Source organism: Wyeomyia smithii, chromosome 3 (assembly GCF_029784165.1).
Source record: "Wyeomyia smithii strain HCP4-BCI-WySm-NY-G18 chromosome 3, ASM2978416v1, whole genome shotgun sequence".
NCBI lineage: Eukaryota > Metazoa > Arthropoda > Insecta > Diptera > Culicidae > Wyeomyia > Wyeomyia smithii.
Window position 1 is genome coordinate 2,373,929 of NC_073696.1, and position 19,075 is coordinate 2,393,003.

Here is a 19,075-nt window from a genome sequence, read left to right on the forward strand (position 1 = left end):
AATGGCGCTGGTTTCTAAGTCAACGCACCGGCATCCGTGTTCCGTGTGACCTGCTGCTACTGGCATTTTCTTCCGACCAGAACTTGAAACCGACACTGATTGCCTTTTTTCTGCTGGAAATTTTCTTAGCAACCCCCCGATCAATTTGTGCGTTTCGTTGATTAATTTTGAAATTCCTGGAAGCAATTGACTGGAAAGAGCCTGGCGATTTATTGATTTCCTGCGTTAATTGCGTTACAGTGCGGGGGTGTAAATTTTACGCTCTAAAATGTTTTTTTCTTAAACTACAACCCACCTAAATTCCACCCACAGTTTGAGGGGAAAATTAAACTTCCATTGGAATGTTTTCGTCCAACGGTGCTTCCAAGTGCCAAAGTGTATTTGTCTGAAAATCTCCAACGCTGTACGATTCGTTCTGTCAATAGCAAAATAGAAACCCGAGAACTTTTCTGCCGAACAGAGCGAACGATTGAACAAATGATTCATTCATCGAAAGCAGCCAACACAACGCTTTCGTTTACCGCTGTGACTCGGTCCGATTTCGATTCCAGCTGCGGTTGCTGCTGTTGTTTACGTTGTTGAGAAAAAGGCACTACCATGATGCGGTGCGATATGAGGAACCAACACCGAACTCGTACGTATGTGTGTTTGTTTGTGTGTGAGCAACTTCAGTGTTCTGAAGCCTGGGGCCAGAGCGAAAACTTGCGCGCGAAATCAACAAATGGAAATTGAATTTTCTGTTATTCGATTTTAATCACATCAGACATAATTGAATTTATTTGATGGTTGAAATGAGTGTAAGTGGGAATGTAGGGCTGAATATGGTCAACCGGGGTGGTTGAAGGTAGAACGAGTTGCTAACTGGAATGAGTTTTATAATGTTTTTATCAAATTGAAAAAAAAATTTTTGTTTTAGTATCATGGAAACATTTTAACGTTGCTTTGAAAATGTGCTGAAAACCGATAGTAATGAAGTAATAAATTTGAACAATTTCCAAAAGCATATATATGTAATGAGCAAGTTAGAACAATGTACCAATCTGCTCACACCCCCGTGTAGCATGTAATTTCTTAACCCGAAATCGTCTCAGCTAATATTATATTAATTTTATAATGAGAAGTTCACCTTGATCCTAACCCACCCACGGTTTTGGTTAAACCCTGTGTTTAAACACTGTGTCGGTTAGATGTCGGTTTGTTGGCGTGAGAAAACATTATGTTATGCAAAATTGAAACCTAATCCAATTACGGGTTTTAATAGTCTTTTCATATACTTGTATCATCCACAGAACCAAACACGTCAGTTTCGCCCGCTCCTACACCCTGACGTCATTCGATGAAGCCATGGGCGGCCGACCTCGGTTGGCAGCAGCTAGAAGCCAGGAAAGACTGATAGGCGGTAAGAAGCCAACAATTACACTGTCCCAGCAGCAAGCGACCACACAATTCGGCACCCCGATGCACTCCATCCTCCAGCAGCCAAATCACCAGCCACTGTTAGTCCAGCAATTACAGCAACAGCACCAGCAGCATCAGCAAATGGTCGGCCAGCCACAGGTACCCTCAATTCATCAGCACATACACACTCACCAACATCTGCAGCACCTTCAGCCTGTTCATCCCGGTCAGCTCATTAGTCAGCATCAGCACCAGCATCAGCATCACCACCCGGTGATCGCCGCACAGTCTCAGCAGCAACAGCAACAGCACCATCAACCACCGGGAAGTGGTTCACTGTTGGTTCCTCCGACGCCTCCAATTGGTGCCCAACCGGAAGTTGTAGTGGTTGAAAAAATAAAACGAAGTGCCATGAAAACGCAAGCCACCCAGACAGAGGTTTACGTTGGCAAGAAGGCAGCTCCACCCCACCATCTTTCGCTAAGTCCTCGGACCGTTCACAGGGTGAGTGCTACAATTTATTTACTTTTTTTTTCCCGATCCTTCAAATTGGCCAATCAATCTTTTTTTGGCAGAAAATTGCATGGAAAATGGGCTTTTCGGGGAACCGGTTGAATAAATAACCAATCATGCCGCTTCGATTCCATTTGCTTACCTTTATTAAACTTAGGTTGCAATCATTTCACAATAACGGGCTATTAACGATAACGAGCGGGAAAAGCTGGTTCGCTTTTTGGCATCTATTGGATCTTTGTCAATTTCCTGGCATCCAATCGAACTGCAAATTACGATGCATTCCGGGAATTGAAGTTTGGAGAGAACAGCTGTTTTACGCTGTGGTTAGCTGAACGCAATTAGAAGTTAATCTTAAGCTTAACTGCTCTCACTGCAATGAAGAGCGATTTAATTTAGCTCATCAAATCTACGGACCACAAAAAAAAAATAAAAAACAAAAATGCGGATTCATGAACATACCGCAAAGTCGATAAAGCCTAATGGGGCGCAATTATAACTTTCACTTTCGATGCTTTGTGATTTCCTTTCTGTATTCTGGTCGGCAGAACGATATTAAACGCTGCTTTGAGTTGAAACTTTTTCAGTTATCACGCTGACTCCGGTCCATTGAGTAATAGAAAAGGTCATTGAAAATTTGGTTCGATAAAAATGTTCTTAGATGGGATTTGAGCGAGATGAGGTCAAAGTCATTCAAATTTTGGCAGCAATTTGCGGAATAATAATTAAAATTTAATGTAATTTGAAGTGATTTTTCACCTTATTTCAACTTATGTAATGTTATTTAATACCTATATTTTGATCATCCATCTTAAAATTACGTTCGTTTTTTTAGATTATTTTCCAAATTATTCTATGATAATAATCTAAAGTAAAACGTACAATTTTAGAAAACCTTCATGTGGGCCAGAATAGAAAGTAGAACATGTTGAACCAAATCGAAAATGCTCCCTAACAAAACACAAACAGAAAATAACCTCAAATCCAGCTCAGAAATCTTAAAAACGCTGTTGAAGTGATGTCTTACTAATAATAGAAATGATTCTCAATTGAGATTAGAATTAATAAAAAACGCTTCCATAGGCCAACAAGCAAACCGAAAAATACCAAGTTGAGCGTGCTGGACTCCACATTTATATTTCAAATTCTTCTAAATTGTTCAAGTTCAAAGACGACTGTTACATGAAATTCCAAGGGAAATGCGGCGTTTTCCATCTTAAGGGTGTATCAAAACGCTACTATGTTTTATGTCCGACGTTTCGGCCATTGGACTTGGATTTCCTCAGGGGATCTACAAAATTTATTAAAACAAAAAAAACTCTAATATTGTTTTTTTTTATTAAAAGCTTACAGAAAGCTGTACCGTTTCTCGTTCTAGAGCTTGAACTAACTCTAACGTTTCAATATAGGTACCGTAAACTGGGGTGACTTTGATCAGCAGGATGACTTTGGTCACTCTACCCCTTTTTTAAATTTGTAATAAAAAAGCGCGCGCATAGCTTAGGATTAGTCGTAATCTTCACTGATTGTGTTCAGATATGTGTATATTAATAATATCCATGCATTGCCTGCTATTTAAAAAGTGTGTTTCGTGTCAAAATCTGAATTCAAATTTAACTAGATTTTGAACGATTTTTATTGCCTACAAATAATTTGTTTGAGCAGAGACAAAACAACAAGCTGCGGTAAGTAAAGTTTTTTAGTTTTGTTTCCAGATTAGTTCTCAAGCCAAAAAATATTATCACAGCAATTTTCAGTATTGTTTTGGCAAATTTTCCCTCAAAAGCAATGTTGCGTCTTAATAAAAATACCCCGTTTAATAAAATTAAACTATTAAACTATTAAATTCGTGGACAATCATTCATATAAATTCTTAAAATTTTGTATGGATCTTGGACATTCATCAACAAAAACAGTTCACGTTGAAGGCTAACGGGCCCCAAATTGCTTCACATATTAATTCACCCATTCAAGTCGTTTTAAACTGTTCAGATTTATTGAACAGCAAAGTTTCACTCCAAATTCATCAAAACAATAAAGTGATTTAAGTCACCTCGGAATGATGGTTGATGAAAAAATTTTAGAGCATACCTAAAAACAGCAGAATTATCGTTAAACTATTGAAACTGGATCTTGCTCAATGCTTGCCAGTATTCATTTTGAAAATATCAAACAATTTTGTATTCAGTATACTTTTAAAATATTTAAGATATATTCAAAAAAGTGATCAAAGTAACCCCAGTTACGGTACTTTGAAGGAGAATCTGTTGATAGCTATAACAATCTAAAGTAAAACTTCGTACGCTGAACGAAAAACGGTACAACTTTATGCAAGTATTTTGAGAAAAAAAAACAATGTTAGAGCTTTATGGGAAAAATGTACTATTTCTATAAAATGTTTTAGCAAATTTATAGACCTCCTGAGGAAGGCCAAGTCCGAAGGCCGATACGTCGTACATAAAACATAGTAGCGTTTTGATACACCCTCAAGACTAAAAAAGCCGTATATCCCTTGGAACTTTAAAATTGTTTCAAAAATCTAGCAAAGCACAGAAATGAATCAGAACCATTAAAAATTGCTGATGATTAAGTCAACGTTGTAAATCGGATATTGTTCGATAACACGGTTGGAAGTGGGTGGACTGTATAAAAATTCCTTCCAACGTTTGCGCACTGGGTTAAGGATTTCTGACCCTTTCTCAGGATATCTTCCTTGGGCAATTAAAGCCCACTAGTTTAGTCTTTTAAAGGACGTATTCACGCGGACCATAGCCAGTTGGCAGATAAAACGTTCTGATTTCCACAGTACACTAAAGCTCAGCTGTTCTTATCACTAAATACATAAATTTACAAATTATTTATTATTAACACGACAACGCTACACATTTTAATACCGAGCAGCACGAGGGCTGGGAATCTTGGACGATAATTATTTTTGAATTCAATAAAAGATCGATAAAAGTCACAGGTGATTTTGGAGATTTTGTTTCAAATTTACAACAATTGCTTTGCTGATAACTTACTCGCCTAAGCCAGTAGCTGACAGGCGTAAGTCCCCTCATTCACTTGCAGGGATAAATCGGTTCTATGAGTTCCTGTGGAGAATGGTCTTCGCACCAGGAAGCAAGTTATCCGCATTAAAAAACAAGCAAACACATTAAAAAGGTTTGAAAGAGCGCGAAAAAGTAACCAGAAGTTAAGCTCAGAACAGTCTAAACACGCCTCTGAAGACCAGCGAAGAGACTATCAGGAAAACACGAAATAATATATTACCCGGTAGTCAGATATGAAAAGTACAAACTATGAATTGATGTCTAAAACGAAAAAAAAACCTAATATCAGCGAAAGTCCTCTTGTGAAAGCTTATGGAAGATTATAAAAGATAAAACTATTATAGCATAAGATCACAAAACTGTTTCTAAGAGTTCGGAATGGTTAAAAATATGCAATAATTTAGAAAGAAATTGGATCCAGGATAGCTTCTGAATCTCATGAGAACCTTAGGGGCCATCCACATACCACGTGAACAGCTTTGGGGGAGAGGGTGTGATGAGTAATGGACACGGTCTATAAGAAATTTTTATGAGCAGTTGTCCCGGGGGGGGAGGGGAGGGGGTTGACAATCTGTCCACGTAGTATGTGGATGGCCCCTTACTCAACATGAAATTCAACATGAAATCCCCGAAAAATGCTTCCACCGGCTTGAAAGGACATAAACAAGTAATAATCTTAAATTATGCCAATAATTAAAACGAGAAACGGATCTGAAAATCAGGGAAAGCAAAACATTAAAATAATATCAAAACGAGCTTAAAATACTTTCCATAGGCCAACGAAAAATACTGGGTAACCACTGTAAAGGTTAAAAAGCAACTATTATACAAATTTAGGCGTGCTGAAAAAAAATGCCATAAAATAATAAAACAAGACGAAAATGTTGTCAAAATAAGATCCAGAATTGCAAAACAAAACGTATTGGATGTCAACGTGTTGCATACATATTGATAATTGATATGATATTTGTTTGAGCTCGAGGCAAATTTTTTTTGAAGTTTTGAGTGTGCATCCCCGATTCATTAGGTTTAAATAAGGCATGACAATTTTCAATAGTACAATAGTTTGCAAAATCAAATAACAATTTTCTACATTTGAGCGGATGTGCAGCTAATTTTTAGATCGACTAACCGAGTGACAACATTTGAAAAAGTACAAATTTCGTCCCCTGTTCCGTTTTTAAATTTTCATTTGAGGTGTACCCCTGTAGCGGGGCTTCCTTAGAGACGTTGTTCTACGTCAAAGCGCTTCTGAAACCTAAAAAAAAACTAGGTTTGATCTTAACTTCAGCTCGGAATCTTCAAAAATCACAAGAAGGTTGTATGCAAAGCCACGACCGCAAGGTTGAAGTAGAATACTTTTACAAGAAAGATAACCCGGCTGCTTGCGTGTCAGTCATTTTTTCTAGTAAATAAACGTTGACCGTTCATTGGCAGTATTGTTATTTCTTTTTGTCTGATATTTTGAATAAAGTTCATTGAATATTTTTAAATTTTGTGCAAATGAGAAGTTGAAGTGCTGCCGAATTGTAATATGCACATTTAATACGACATCATTACGGGAACGGAACAAAGGCTACGGTTATGCAGAACGCGAATGCCGGCGCGATGCGATTCGCCTTACCGTGGTGAAATGTACAGCTCTTTTTAAGGCGAAGTAGAGCTATACATTTCAACAGATTTCGTCTTGCCGAATCGCATCGCGCCGTTATTTGCGTTCTGCATGACCGTAGCCAAACACTAAGCGACGCAAACACGCAATAATAGTCAGAGTATGCATGTAGATGAAGATAATTAACTTTGGATTATAGCGCAAAACGAGAAAATATTAACTCTTCAAATAATCATTTGTGTTCTTCAAATTTCAGTTGTTCAATTTAATATCCGATGAAATGTTTGTTTATTATCTGATGAAGCTCTTATATAGGCCAAATGATGCATTCCCAGTTTACTAGGTCCATAACTCTGCCGACCGTGCTAGGGAAAGCGCGGTATAACGACCAATCAGAGGTCGAATTTTGTGTTTTGACAAGGCTTAAGAGTTTTCAATAGTACAATAGTTCGAATGATAAAATTGCAATTTCATGCATTTGATAGGAATATTAGAAGATTTTCTAATCGATTGCTGCAAAAACTAAGGAAATCCATCGAAAACTAACCGATTTATTAGCATTTGAAATTTTTTTCACTTTTTTCAGTTTTAGATTTTCATTTTACATTCCTATGTAGCCGAACTTCCTGAGAGAAGTATTCTAATTCAAAATTAAATCTTCATTAATTGATTTGTTGTTCTTATAAGGACAATTGTTCAATTTATCATTGAAAGTGAGGACTAAGGCGCACGGTCAACACAATGAGAAAGGTGTTTTCACATTGAAAACTAGACACGGCCTTACTGGAGGAAGTGTTGGCAAATGCATCTACCGCTAATACCACCGCTATCATACGAAAGCGCGTCCTTTCATGTGGGGAATATCAACAACGAAAAATGACGCGCGTCTAAGCATAACCCAAACTGTATCGCCGTGCTGCTCCCATTTACCTTTACATCGGCCTCAGGGAAGTACCGGCTGCATCTGCATCTACCGCTGAGGCTGTCACTATACTGCTATTGGTACCAAAAGCTATAAGTGCAAATAAGTGTGTTATTTGTTCTCAAAAGAACAATTGTTCAATTCAAAATCAGATTTACGCAATCGCATCTCTGTAATATTACCGACAATAATATTCTTCTGAACAAACTGATACAACTTTCCCATTAGGCCTCTGCCATAATAGACGCGAAAAGCGACGCGAAGCGATTCGCTCAGCTGTAGGTTAATGTACAGCCATCAGTAGAGCTGTACATCAACCTACGGCCGAGCGAATCGGTTCGCGCCGCTTTTCGCGTCTACTATGGAAGAGGCCTTAGAGAAAGTTGCTGGCTGATGTATTCACTTCATGCAAGCCTGCTGCTGATGCTTCCCGCTACCACACTGAAACAGCATTTTAGTGAAAGGAGTGTCGTTGCATCAGCTGACCCTGCTACTATCGATGCTGATATACCCGCTGCCATGCCACAGTTGTGGCCGCTATACTCTGGCCCAACTGTTGAGCAACTGCAACGCTATCCGTAGCCATGCCACAGTTGTGGCCGCCATTGGTATCCGCTGTACCTGCATCTGCTGGCCATGCTGCTATCGATGGTGAGATCCGCTGAAACTGCTAAGCTTATCCGCAGCCATGCCACAGTTGTGGCCGCTATCCGCTATCGATGGTACCCACTGCTCGCTCCCGCTGCTGCTAAGGGAGGACTGCTGTCGTCGCTGTTCAGAACTTTTATGAGCGGCTCCGGCTGAAACAGGCTCTTATATAGGGATGAAAATAGGAATCAATTATTTTTCGTAGGTGGTGGAATGACATAACTTGAAAAATATGTGTGACTTCATTCCGGCTCAGAGCGATCATTTGATAAGCTCCACCTCTTTTTTCAGTTTCTAAAGTCTTTCCTCAGTTTCGTAGCACGGATGCACAAAAATGATTTCTTGTCGAGCCGGACCGATAGCACTCTCATTGAAGCAACAAAATAACATGTTTTGTGTCGTGTTGTGCAGCTTGGTTGAAGAAAATGTTCCCGTCCCCGTGTCGCATGTAAGCAGATTATTGCGTTCAGTAGACAGTAGATAGTGTATCCAGGGAATAAACACCGATGGGCTTCGGATTTTCATACCCAAACCCGACCTGAACCCGAAATTTTCAAACCCGAACCCGACCCGAACCCGACTCGTACCCGACACTTTCAAAAATTTTCAAACCCGAACCGGGTACGGGTCGGGTTCGGGTTTGATAACCCGAAACCCGACCATCTCTCCCACAGGCGCAACCCGCTGCTATGCTCTGTTACTGCTGAGTGCCGATATCTGCTGTTACTGCTGTCAACGTTGTGGACGGTCCATCCAGTTCACCTTCCGACTAATGAATGTAGCTAGTTTTCCCAGAAACACTCTTTTATAGCCGAAGGGTGCTACGTAATAGGCCACGCCTTTCAGTTCAGGTTTACCATTTCCTTATATCCTTTAGACGAATTATTCCACAATTCGCATTTGATTTTTGTATCCAGCGAATAAACACCGATGGTGCTCTCACACACGCAACGGTTTTAACCCGTATCTTATTGCGGTTTGTAACATCAAGCGATTTCGTTTGCTCGCTGTTGCGTGTTGCATCATGTGACAACTTGGCAGCTGAGAGACGACGAAATTCTGTTTATACTGATTGATTGAATCGACTTCATATTAGCTCTGCATAGTCGAACTAACTGTCTTTGTGAATGCGTACTAACAGGGCAGTTTATTATTCAATATCGGTTATGCTGATCGCAGCGTTTGCGCTGCCCCTACAGTGGGGAGTTTACTAAATAAAGTAAAAATTAGACAACTACAACAGAATTTGATTGCTTCCCGCACAGAATGTCTGCTTGTGTTGATGCCAGAAAATTATTAACCTTCAATTATTTTTTTATTTGCCTTCAAAAAAGCATTTTGTGGTTCAAAATCGGTTGCTAATTACAACCTTTGAGCTGCCCTAACATTGGGGGAATTAAGATACACGGACAACATGCACTGTGGAAGCTATTTGACATTCAGTAAATTAGACGGGTGCGACAAATTTAAATTGCTAGGATGCAACACAGAATACTTGCTTGCGTTGACAAAAATTATTAACTTTCAATGACTTGTTTATTTGCTTGAAAAAGGCATTAAGATTTCCAACATTGGATTTCCTGATGGCAATCTTCATGCTGCCCCAACACGGGGGGAATAATGGCTGTCTGGCGACACACGTTGAGAAAAACCGCGCTGCTCCTGAGACGTGGTGACCAACCACAGGGCTAGTGCTGCTGCTAAGGAAGGACGACTGCTGTTGTCGCTGTCTAGAACTATTATGAGCGGCTCCGGCTGAAACAGGCTCTTATATAGGCCAATAGCATGTTTTAAATTGCAAGGTATATGATTCTGTCGACCGTGCTTGGGAAGCAATCATATAACGACCAATCAGAGGTCGAATTTTTCGTTTTGACAAGGCTTGACTATTTTCAATAGTACAATAGTGTGAATAATAAAATTACAATTATCTTCTTTCGGGAAGAATCTTAAAAGATTTTCCAATTTATTGCTGCAAGAACGAAGGAAATCCATCGACCACTAACCGATTTATTACCATTTGAAATTGGACATATTTTTCACTTTTTGCGGTTTTAGATTTTCATTTCACCGAAGCCGAACGTAGCCGAACTTCCTGAGAGAAGTATTCTACTTCAAAAACGATTTCAAAAACCAGGAAAAGGCGAAAGGGAAAGTTTTTCGAAAGTCATAACGAAAAGTTGAGGAAGCAAATAATACTAAGCGTCCCTAAAAATCATAAAACATGACTAAAATATTGCTTGAATAAGGTTTAGAACGTTAAAAAAAACTATTCGCCTGCATTTTGAAAGGCCAAGCCTCATTCCTAATTAAACTAGTTGAAAGGAAATCGAATTAATCTGAAATCATACTCAGAATAACCAAATAGTGCTTCTCAAAAGCAGAAAAAATGATTAACAGTATTAGTCCCAAAAGTTTTTTGAACCGATTGAAAGTCTAGCAAGACTAAAAACATTATAAGTAAGTATAGAATCACAAAAAAAGGCTTCCAATGTTTAGAAATTCAGGAAAAGCTCATTAGGCTCTACTCCACATACTGTCTGCTTAATGAACCTGAGCTCATTCGAAATTCAATTAAGACGAGAGTGATTCAAAGAAGAAAATGAATCCAGCTTATAATAACCGAAAACAAATTCTGATGGCCAGCAAAAAGTTAAAGATGTTATTCTTAAGACACGACCGTAAAGTTAACGTAGAATTACAACAGCCTGTCTTATGTCAATGTATTATTTACAATAGGTTTGGAAATACACTTGATTTGGGTAATCAATTCAATGGTGCGAAGCAGTAAATTTCAGTAACTATTCTCTTTCAATTCTTTTTTTTACTAATTGATTGGTAACCTTGAAGAGAAACGTTGATTTTGGATTGCCATTTACCGATTACACAGCTGATTCTAGTTTTCTTGCTATTCTCCGCTTCGCAAACATTGCAAGCAAGCAAACGAGTCATAACGAACATGATACATGCGGCGGCACATTCACAGCAATTAGCGGTGGACAAATGAGTGAAAGTAAACGCGATGCGACAAATCCGAACAAAATTACTAACATGTCCGGACATGTTCAGCAATACTATGCAGTGCTGCGGTCCGCCGGACGGTCCGTCTGCTGTGGAACGCTTCGAACGAATAAGTCGCCTGCTGCTCTGCCGGTTGTGGGGTCGAGCTGCCTTGTTGGATTGAAGCAGCAGGGTGACGCCGATTAGGAGCATCCGGCGATACATACAAGTCGAGTCACTCGGATATTGTCAGGTTGTAGACGTTCAAAGTTTGACAAGACCGACCACCAAGAAAAATGGTTGTCATGTGAAACAAAGTTTATCTTAGACAGCGAGACAGATAAGATCGACTTATCAGCAAAGTTGTTAACCTAAACTTAATTATATTATCTAATTTAGGATTGTTTCTCTTTTTAATCTCATTGTCACTTTTTAAAATAAATCTTTGTAGCTTTAAGCTAATATGACGTGAAAGATACTCGGTTACTTCAAGGAGTTCGAAAGCTCTAAACGTCCAACACTTCTTGAATAAGGTTTAAAATTGCTCCGAAAAATTCAGTAAAAAATACTAAAGTTAATTTCAAATTTAGCTCAGATTATTCGAAGGAAAGAATTCCAAATTTGAGCCCTTGAAAATCTAAGTCTAGGATTCTTACTATCAGAACGTTAGAGAATGCTTTAGGAGAACATATTCTGAAATTTAATTTCAAATCCCCGGTTTTGAATGCTTTCAAAACTTAAGAAAAATAATGGTGTATTAACTCAAAATAACCGGATGAAGCTTCAATTGACTAGAAAAACTTACAAGCAAAAACCGATTCTAAGTTATAAAGTAGGCAATGTAGAGTAAGTAAAGTAGAACTACAAGAGGTTATTTGTAATACTGCGGTTATTTTTGTAGTTGAGAGTGATCAATCACAATAACTTCAATCTAAAACTAATGGAATTAAGCTCTGTATTGCCGAACCGGGATATCAGAAAGCCGTGAATCGACCACAGTTGCCATTCTAAATCTTTTCAGGGCCGTATTTCTGGAGATTATCACTGATAAATAGTGTTGCATAGAACTTATTAAGGTAAAACGGTGTTGAAACCAGAAATGGCCGACTTCGAGCCACAACTTAGAATTATCAAAAGCATAAGTCTCGGAAATTGTTGATGCGTTCCTTGTGAACACGCTATTTCATGTCTGCTTCAACGCGGTAAACAAAAAATAGCGTTTTTACAGGTGATACATTAACTAAGCCCGAGTTTAGTGCTCTGAAAAATTCGAAGTGTGGCCTAACGGCGCCCATTGGTGGCTTCGCCACCGTTTCACCTTAACATTGAGATCTTATTCTATCGTAATCTTAGCTTAGGGGAAAGTAGGTAAAGACGGACACCCTAAGGTTTAATCTAAATAATTACTTAGAGCAAGCCCACCAGTGGCTAAATTGAAGTTTCTAAAGCTAGTTTGGCAACTCTCACCATAATGCGGCTATCTTGGTTTGGGAAATAACAATCCTCACCTCGGGTAGCAGCGAGTTAGTAAATTTGGCAACGCGATAGCAACGAGCCGAACCGTTGCTATTTGATGAAATGTCAAGTTGTATTTTTTTTTTGTGCTCGACAGTAGATGTTCGTAATAATATTACGAAAATAAGAGTGTTTCGAATGCGGACATAGTTGGTCGGCCCGGAAGATGAACCGCTTTGCCTCGCTTGGTTAAACACGTCGTAGGACACAAGTGTCGACGTGAACCAGTGAGCAACTCCATTTTAGTTCTGATTGAACTGAAATTTTGCACAGGATGTTTTTTCGGGCATTTATTCGCAAAGACATGAATATGACATTTTGTATGGTTTTTTTTTTTTGAAATTCGAGATGACACGAATAAAGCTCAAGTCCTTACAAGATTGGCCAACCCTGGGCAATATTTAAATAAACTTGGAAGATTTGAGCGAAACTGCTCGAAAAAATTACCGACTATTGCTGCTGACATTTTTGAAGACATGTTAGTCCCAATTTTCCCGTTGCGTCCATTTTTCTCCTCTACCACTGTTTCAATTTTCAAGAACGCAATCGAAAGCGGCTGCGCAAATGAAAATAATAAACATTGCTAAAACGCTGGATGTCACCCTCCTCGGCATGGCGGTCAATATTTTTGCAGGCTCAGAGCAGCCACAAATCTTTTCATATTCACGTATAAAAATATTTGTTTCGCGAAATCATTTTCTTCGTCACTAGAATCAACCATTACTCAAAAACAATTTTTGCGTTCTGCATTTTTTTTTTGGCTGAAAATTTGCAAATATCAATAGCAAACTATAGGTACCGAGACAGCATAAAATACAACTAATATCAGTTCGCCAGCTTTGAGTAGAATAGTCATTGGAGGCAACGTTGCTGGACGTGCCATGGTCTTACGATATTACTTTAATTAAACCTATAAGGATGAAAAATCGATGCAGCACAAACGAAAAAAACTGCAACAGAGTTGTGTTATCGACAATTTGAGAAAACGGAAACAAACTCTGAACAAAATCGTGTTGAAGGAAGGAACATTTTGAAAAAGCAAAAGCAACACAAATCATTCCGGAAACGATTGACGGACATTTAAGTTGGTTATTGCTAGATCCGCAGAATTTCGGGGAAATACGACACAAACATTTTGCCAACGCCAGCTAGTGACGGTCTTCGAAAATTGGCAACTGCCGGTGTGAAAAAGAAATAGTGGAATTGGTAATCCGCAACAGCAACGACCGGTGCGAAAATCGGTTGCTATCCAAAATAGCAACGGCCAGCGTTATGGTAATAGCAACTCAAATGGCAACCCACCGGTGCGCTTGCTCTTAGATATTGCTATTTAGATCGCAGTAGTCATACAAATTGAAACTTAAGGTCATTTGTTTTCATAATCATTTTTGGTATTAGTGAACTTTCTCCAAGTTTTATGTGTTTTGGGTCTTCAAAAATAAGACTACAAATTGCTGTTTTTTGACATGGTTAGGAAAAACGGACACTTGGGGTGGGTAAGATGGACACTACGAAGGTAAAGATGGACACTCACAAAAAAAGATGTAGTAGGGTAGAGCGGGGCTAGCTGGTTACGAGGCAAGTTGGTCAATGAGAATATATTCGAATCTACGTATCTAAACAATCGTATTATATGGGTGATTCGTAGTAGATAACCAGAGAAACTAAATGACAAAATGAAGTACAGTTTAAATTAGAACGTATAATAAATACAGGTTGCTGCTAAATTGGCCATCAATTCTACTCGGTTTTCATGTTGAATTTTTTTGTCTAAACAAAGCTAGCCAAATTGAAATGAACATGGCTCAACGTATTATGAAAGTCATTTTCGTTAGTTTTAAGTTGTGTAAAGCAAACTTCCGCCAAAATTTTTTTTCTCATATATTTCGAGTAATTTACATATTTAATACATGAGGGGCTAGTTGGTCACATACTAGCGGGGCTGGTTGGTCATATGCACATCATAAATGAATGCAAGTAACCAAGTGAATGCAACTTAATCCAAGCGAAAACATCGTTTGCTTTGTTTAGCAAACCAATTATTTGAAGCGATAAACTATTTGGCAAAAGTTATCTCCATTTCATCGTCATTTTGATGAATATTTTTTTGTGCAATATTAATGCTTAGTCATTGATCTAAAATAACTATAATGTACACTAATGCATCGACAAATGCTTTCTACCTGATGAAAATTTCGGCGTAAGCAAGCTTTCAACGAAAAAAAAAACTAATGTAGCTATAGTTTTGTGCTTGTGATTGCAGATGCGAATCTAGAATTTGGCTCCTGTTCTCAATTTAATCCTTATTGTTTTTGATTTAGTTCCCAACCAAACTATTAGGGAGATTTCAACGTATACTTCTCGTCAGGTATGAAAGAGTAATACGATTTTTTTCATGCAATTTTGAGTTACTTCTCTCATGGTTTGGAATTTCGGAAAGCGAACGTATAAACAAAAAAACCGGATGCGGTTTGACCTCCGCTGAGATGCTACAGGCTGCCGCTAATGCAGTGAGGAATAAAAACTCAATTGTCCTTCCGAAATATGAACGGTCATTTTACCCCACACCCTGACCAACTTACCCCAGCTGAGGGGCTAGTTGGCCAATTTGACATCCACTCAAAAAACATAGAATATCCGCAAAATCATAAACTATTCTGTACAGTTTATATTTTTTCTAGATGCTATAGACTTAACACAACATTTCCATGTAATGAGTTTTTGCCATAATGTTTCCTACAAAAATTTACAGAACACTTTGACCAAAAATGACCAACTAGCCCCGCTCTACCCTACGTTAAGTATTCTTTTGATTTATGTGTTAAGTGATGGCCATACATTACTCTACGTTATTAGAGTCCATCTATACATCACGTGAACAGTTTGAGAGGATGGGTTTCGATGAAGGCAAAAATTCTCCGCCTATATGGCCTGTTCTAACTGCTAAGTGATTCATATCTGCTGGTTTCTCTCGCGGGTGTACATTGTGAACATCTGTAGTACACAACAGATGCTACATGTGAAAATTCTTGGAAAATCCGTGTGTCCATCTTTCCCTACCTTAGTGTGTCCGTCTTGCCCGACCTGGTTGTAAATTTTTCGAACGTTCGTAGCTCTTCATCGGAACATCGAAAATCTGCTGGATATTCACTAGAAACGCGAGGAAAGACTAATTAATCACTTCAATATTGTGAACAAATGAAAACACGTAAGTTTCACGAATTTTTCACTATTTTCCGCGGAATAAAAATTACATCAAATTGCGCGTTCACGAAAATATTCTTTGTTTTACTTACAAATTTGACAGTTTGCTTGCTGAAAACCGATAATGCAACTCAAAAGCATTAACACACTATAAAGAAGGTATTCGCATCACTCAACTATCATAATACATTCTAGTTTGTGAAATATTAAAAGTGTCCATCTTACCCGCAGTGTCCGTCTTTACCTACTTCCCCCTATATCATTCCAAAGAAATCAAAATCACTCCCGAATGCAATGATGCAAGTATTGCAACGAACAGCTCTTTGTGGTTCTCAGCCAAGCGGTCGTGACACAACCTTTCTGTTATTCAAAATGAAAAGTAGACGGCAGGCAGAGTCTCACCGGAGGGACTGTCTATCCTTCTACTGGAGGAAGTGCTGCCCAATTCACCTACCGCACAAAGGCAACACTTACTAGAAGAAGAAGTTGTGCCACCCCAGCAAACAAATTGGTTCATATAACTCGCTATCAACTCTGTTAACCCTTATTTGGTAAAAAAATGTCCATATAAGATGCATGAGATGCGCCTATGTGTACAAATCTGGAGGCCATATACGTACATTGTGGGGAAAAATTGGTTATGATTTTGTATAACTTCGCAGGCTATCTTAAATGGCCTTATTTGAAACTTTAAATTGCATTTTATACGACTTAGAGAAATGACGCTTTCTACAATTTTATGTGACACGTTAAATTGCTTCATATAAAACCTAATATTGCATTCTATGCGATTAGGGTTTGCAATCCCGGGAACGATTTCCCGGGAAATAGCTTTTTCCGGGATTCCCGGATCCCGGGAACAGAAATATTGATTCCCGGGATCCCGGGATTCCCGAGTTCCGCGAAAAATTTTGTAAGATTCACTATAGTTGGTGCGAGTGAGAAAAACGACAATGAAACCATATTGGCTCTGGTTGAAGGCCATAACGACATTGCCACTGATTCTTGGAGGGTGTTAAAGCGCAAGCCCATCAAGAATCATGTGCAGCTTATCCTGTCAGTAGACGAAGCGTCAGCGACAAAAATCGCTGATTGGAACTACAAACTGAATTATAGATTCGGAATTATATACCCGCGGAAAATCAGGGCTGGTCGAAATTTCAAAAGCGCCATGCCTGAATCCACAAATAATGCTGTAATCGCCGAAAAAGTTCTGCCTTCACTACCGAGTGATAGCAAAAACCGGTGTAAACAGCCTGTTCAAGGGAGCACACCTGAGGGAGAGCAAAACAAGCGCTCAATGGTACCCTTGAATAATCACCACACGCAGGGGGAGCGAAAGAAGCCCCCGGGAGCAAAGCTGTACCGAGATGGACGACAAGAACATTAAGTTCATCCAGGTGAACCTGCATCATGCAAAAGGGCAAGCGGAATCCTTTGTCGCAGGTTCACCAAAGAGAACATCAACGTGGCTATTGTCCAAGAGCCATGGGTGAACAAAAATAAAGTCTTAGGACTTTCAACAATTAAGGGTAAGCTCCTTTATGATGATTCTGCGCATGCACCAAGAGCAGCGCTTTTGGTAAGTAGTAATACCAACTATACGCCAATTACAGAATTCATCGGACGGGATATAGTTGCTGTGCAAGTGGAACTGCCAACGACACGGGGAAAAGCAGAAATAATGGTGGCCTCCGCCTACTTCCCAGGGGAACTAGAAGAAGCCCCTCCCAGGGAGGTACAGGAGTTTATAGCACACTGCAAGAGGCAAAATAAGCAGTTCATCGTTGGGTGTGATGCAAACGCCCATCACACAATATGGGGAAGCACAGATATAAACAAAAGAGGTGAGTGCCTTTTTGAATATATACTAACAAATAATATTGATATATGCAATCGAGGTAATAATCCAACTTTTGTAAATGCAATTCGACAAGAAGTGCTCGACCTAACCTTATCGAGCGCTAAACTATCGGAAAAAATCGTCAACTGGCATGTATCTGATGAGATTTCTCTATTGGATCACAAGCAAATGTTGTTTGACTATAACGCAGGGGACTTAGTAACGGAAGTTTATAGAAACCCTAGAAAAACCAACTGGGAGCTTTTACATTCAAAAATAGTTCGTGATGAATCTACCTTTGAAGGGCAAATCCAGACAATAAAAGAACAGGAGGATTCATCACAAAAATTTACGAATAAAATCATAGCCCTTTATAACCAAAGCTGTCCAACCAAGACGCGAGTATCCAACAAAGACGCGCCTTGGTGGAACAAAAATCTAGAAAAACTGAGGAAGTTAACTAGAAAGTTGTTCAACAGAGCTAAGTTAACCTCAAATTGGGATGCTTGTAGAGAGTCCCTTACGCAATACAATAAAGAAATTAGGAAATCACGCAGGAGGGGATGGAGATTAATGTGTGAACAAATTGAAAGCACCCCTGCAGCTGCAAGAGTACACAAAGCCCTTTCCAAAGATCACACGAATGGCTTGGGAAGAATAAAGAAGGACGATGGTACTTTTACTACCGATTCTCTTGAAACACTCAATGTTATGATGGAGAAACATTTCCCAGGATCACGATCCATTCTAGAAGAAGAAACGCAGGGCTCAAATGCGCCATGTGCTCGTTCGACTATCGCTAGGACAAATGCGCATTACATAGCCTGCGATATCTTCACAGAATCGAAAGTGGAATGGGCAATCAACTCATTCGAGCCCTATAAGTCCCCGGGATTGGATGGATTATTACCAATAATGCTTCAACGGTGTGGAAGGGTAATAATTCCATTCATAACCGAGATATTTAGGGCAAGCCTGACACTTAATTACATACCCACCAACTGGAGAAAAACGAGAGTGATCTTCATACCAAAGGCTGGGAAGCGCGACAAAACACTTCCAAAAGCCTTCAGACCAATTAGTCTAACCTCCATTATGTTAAAAATTATGGAAAAACTAATTGACTATCACGTTAAATCAACGTACCTAAAAACCTCTCCGCTGAGTAGGTATCAGTTTGCATATCGAAGCAACATGTCAACAGTGGATGCAATACATATGCTAACGACAAAAATAGCGAAATCTATAGATACAAAAGAAATCGCACTCGCTGCGTTCTTAGACATAGAGGGAGCTTTTGATAATGTATTACTAAATGTTGAACGCAATGGGACACCATGGGTTTGATACATACACCTCAAAATGGA

At 39.2% G+C, this 19,075-nt stretch overlaps 1 protein-coding gene across 8 annotated transcripts in view; it reads left to right on the forward strand.

Annotated features, from left to right (window-relative positions):
- The window catches only part of LOC129732609 (uncharacterized), a 283,879-nt gene that overhangs the window by 202,862 nt on the left and 61,942 nt on the right, over window positions 1-19,075 (forward strand). For 7 of the 8 annotated variants that reach the window (XM_055693610.1, XM_055693612.1, XM_055693614.1 and 4 more), the window contains one exon: window positions 1,290-1,902. In XM_055693610.1, the coding sequence (XP_055549585.1) occupies window positions 1,290-1,902 (613 nt within the window). The remainder of the gene's footprint in view (window positions 1-1,289; window positions 1,903-19,075) is intronic. The other variant, XM_055693613.1, reaches the window with a different exon arrangement.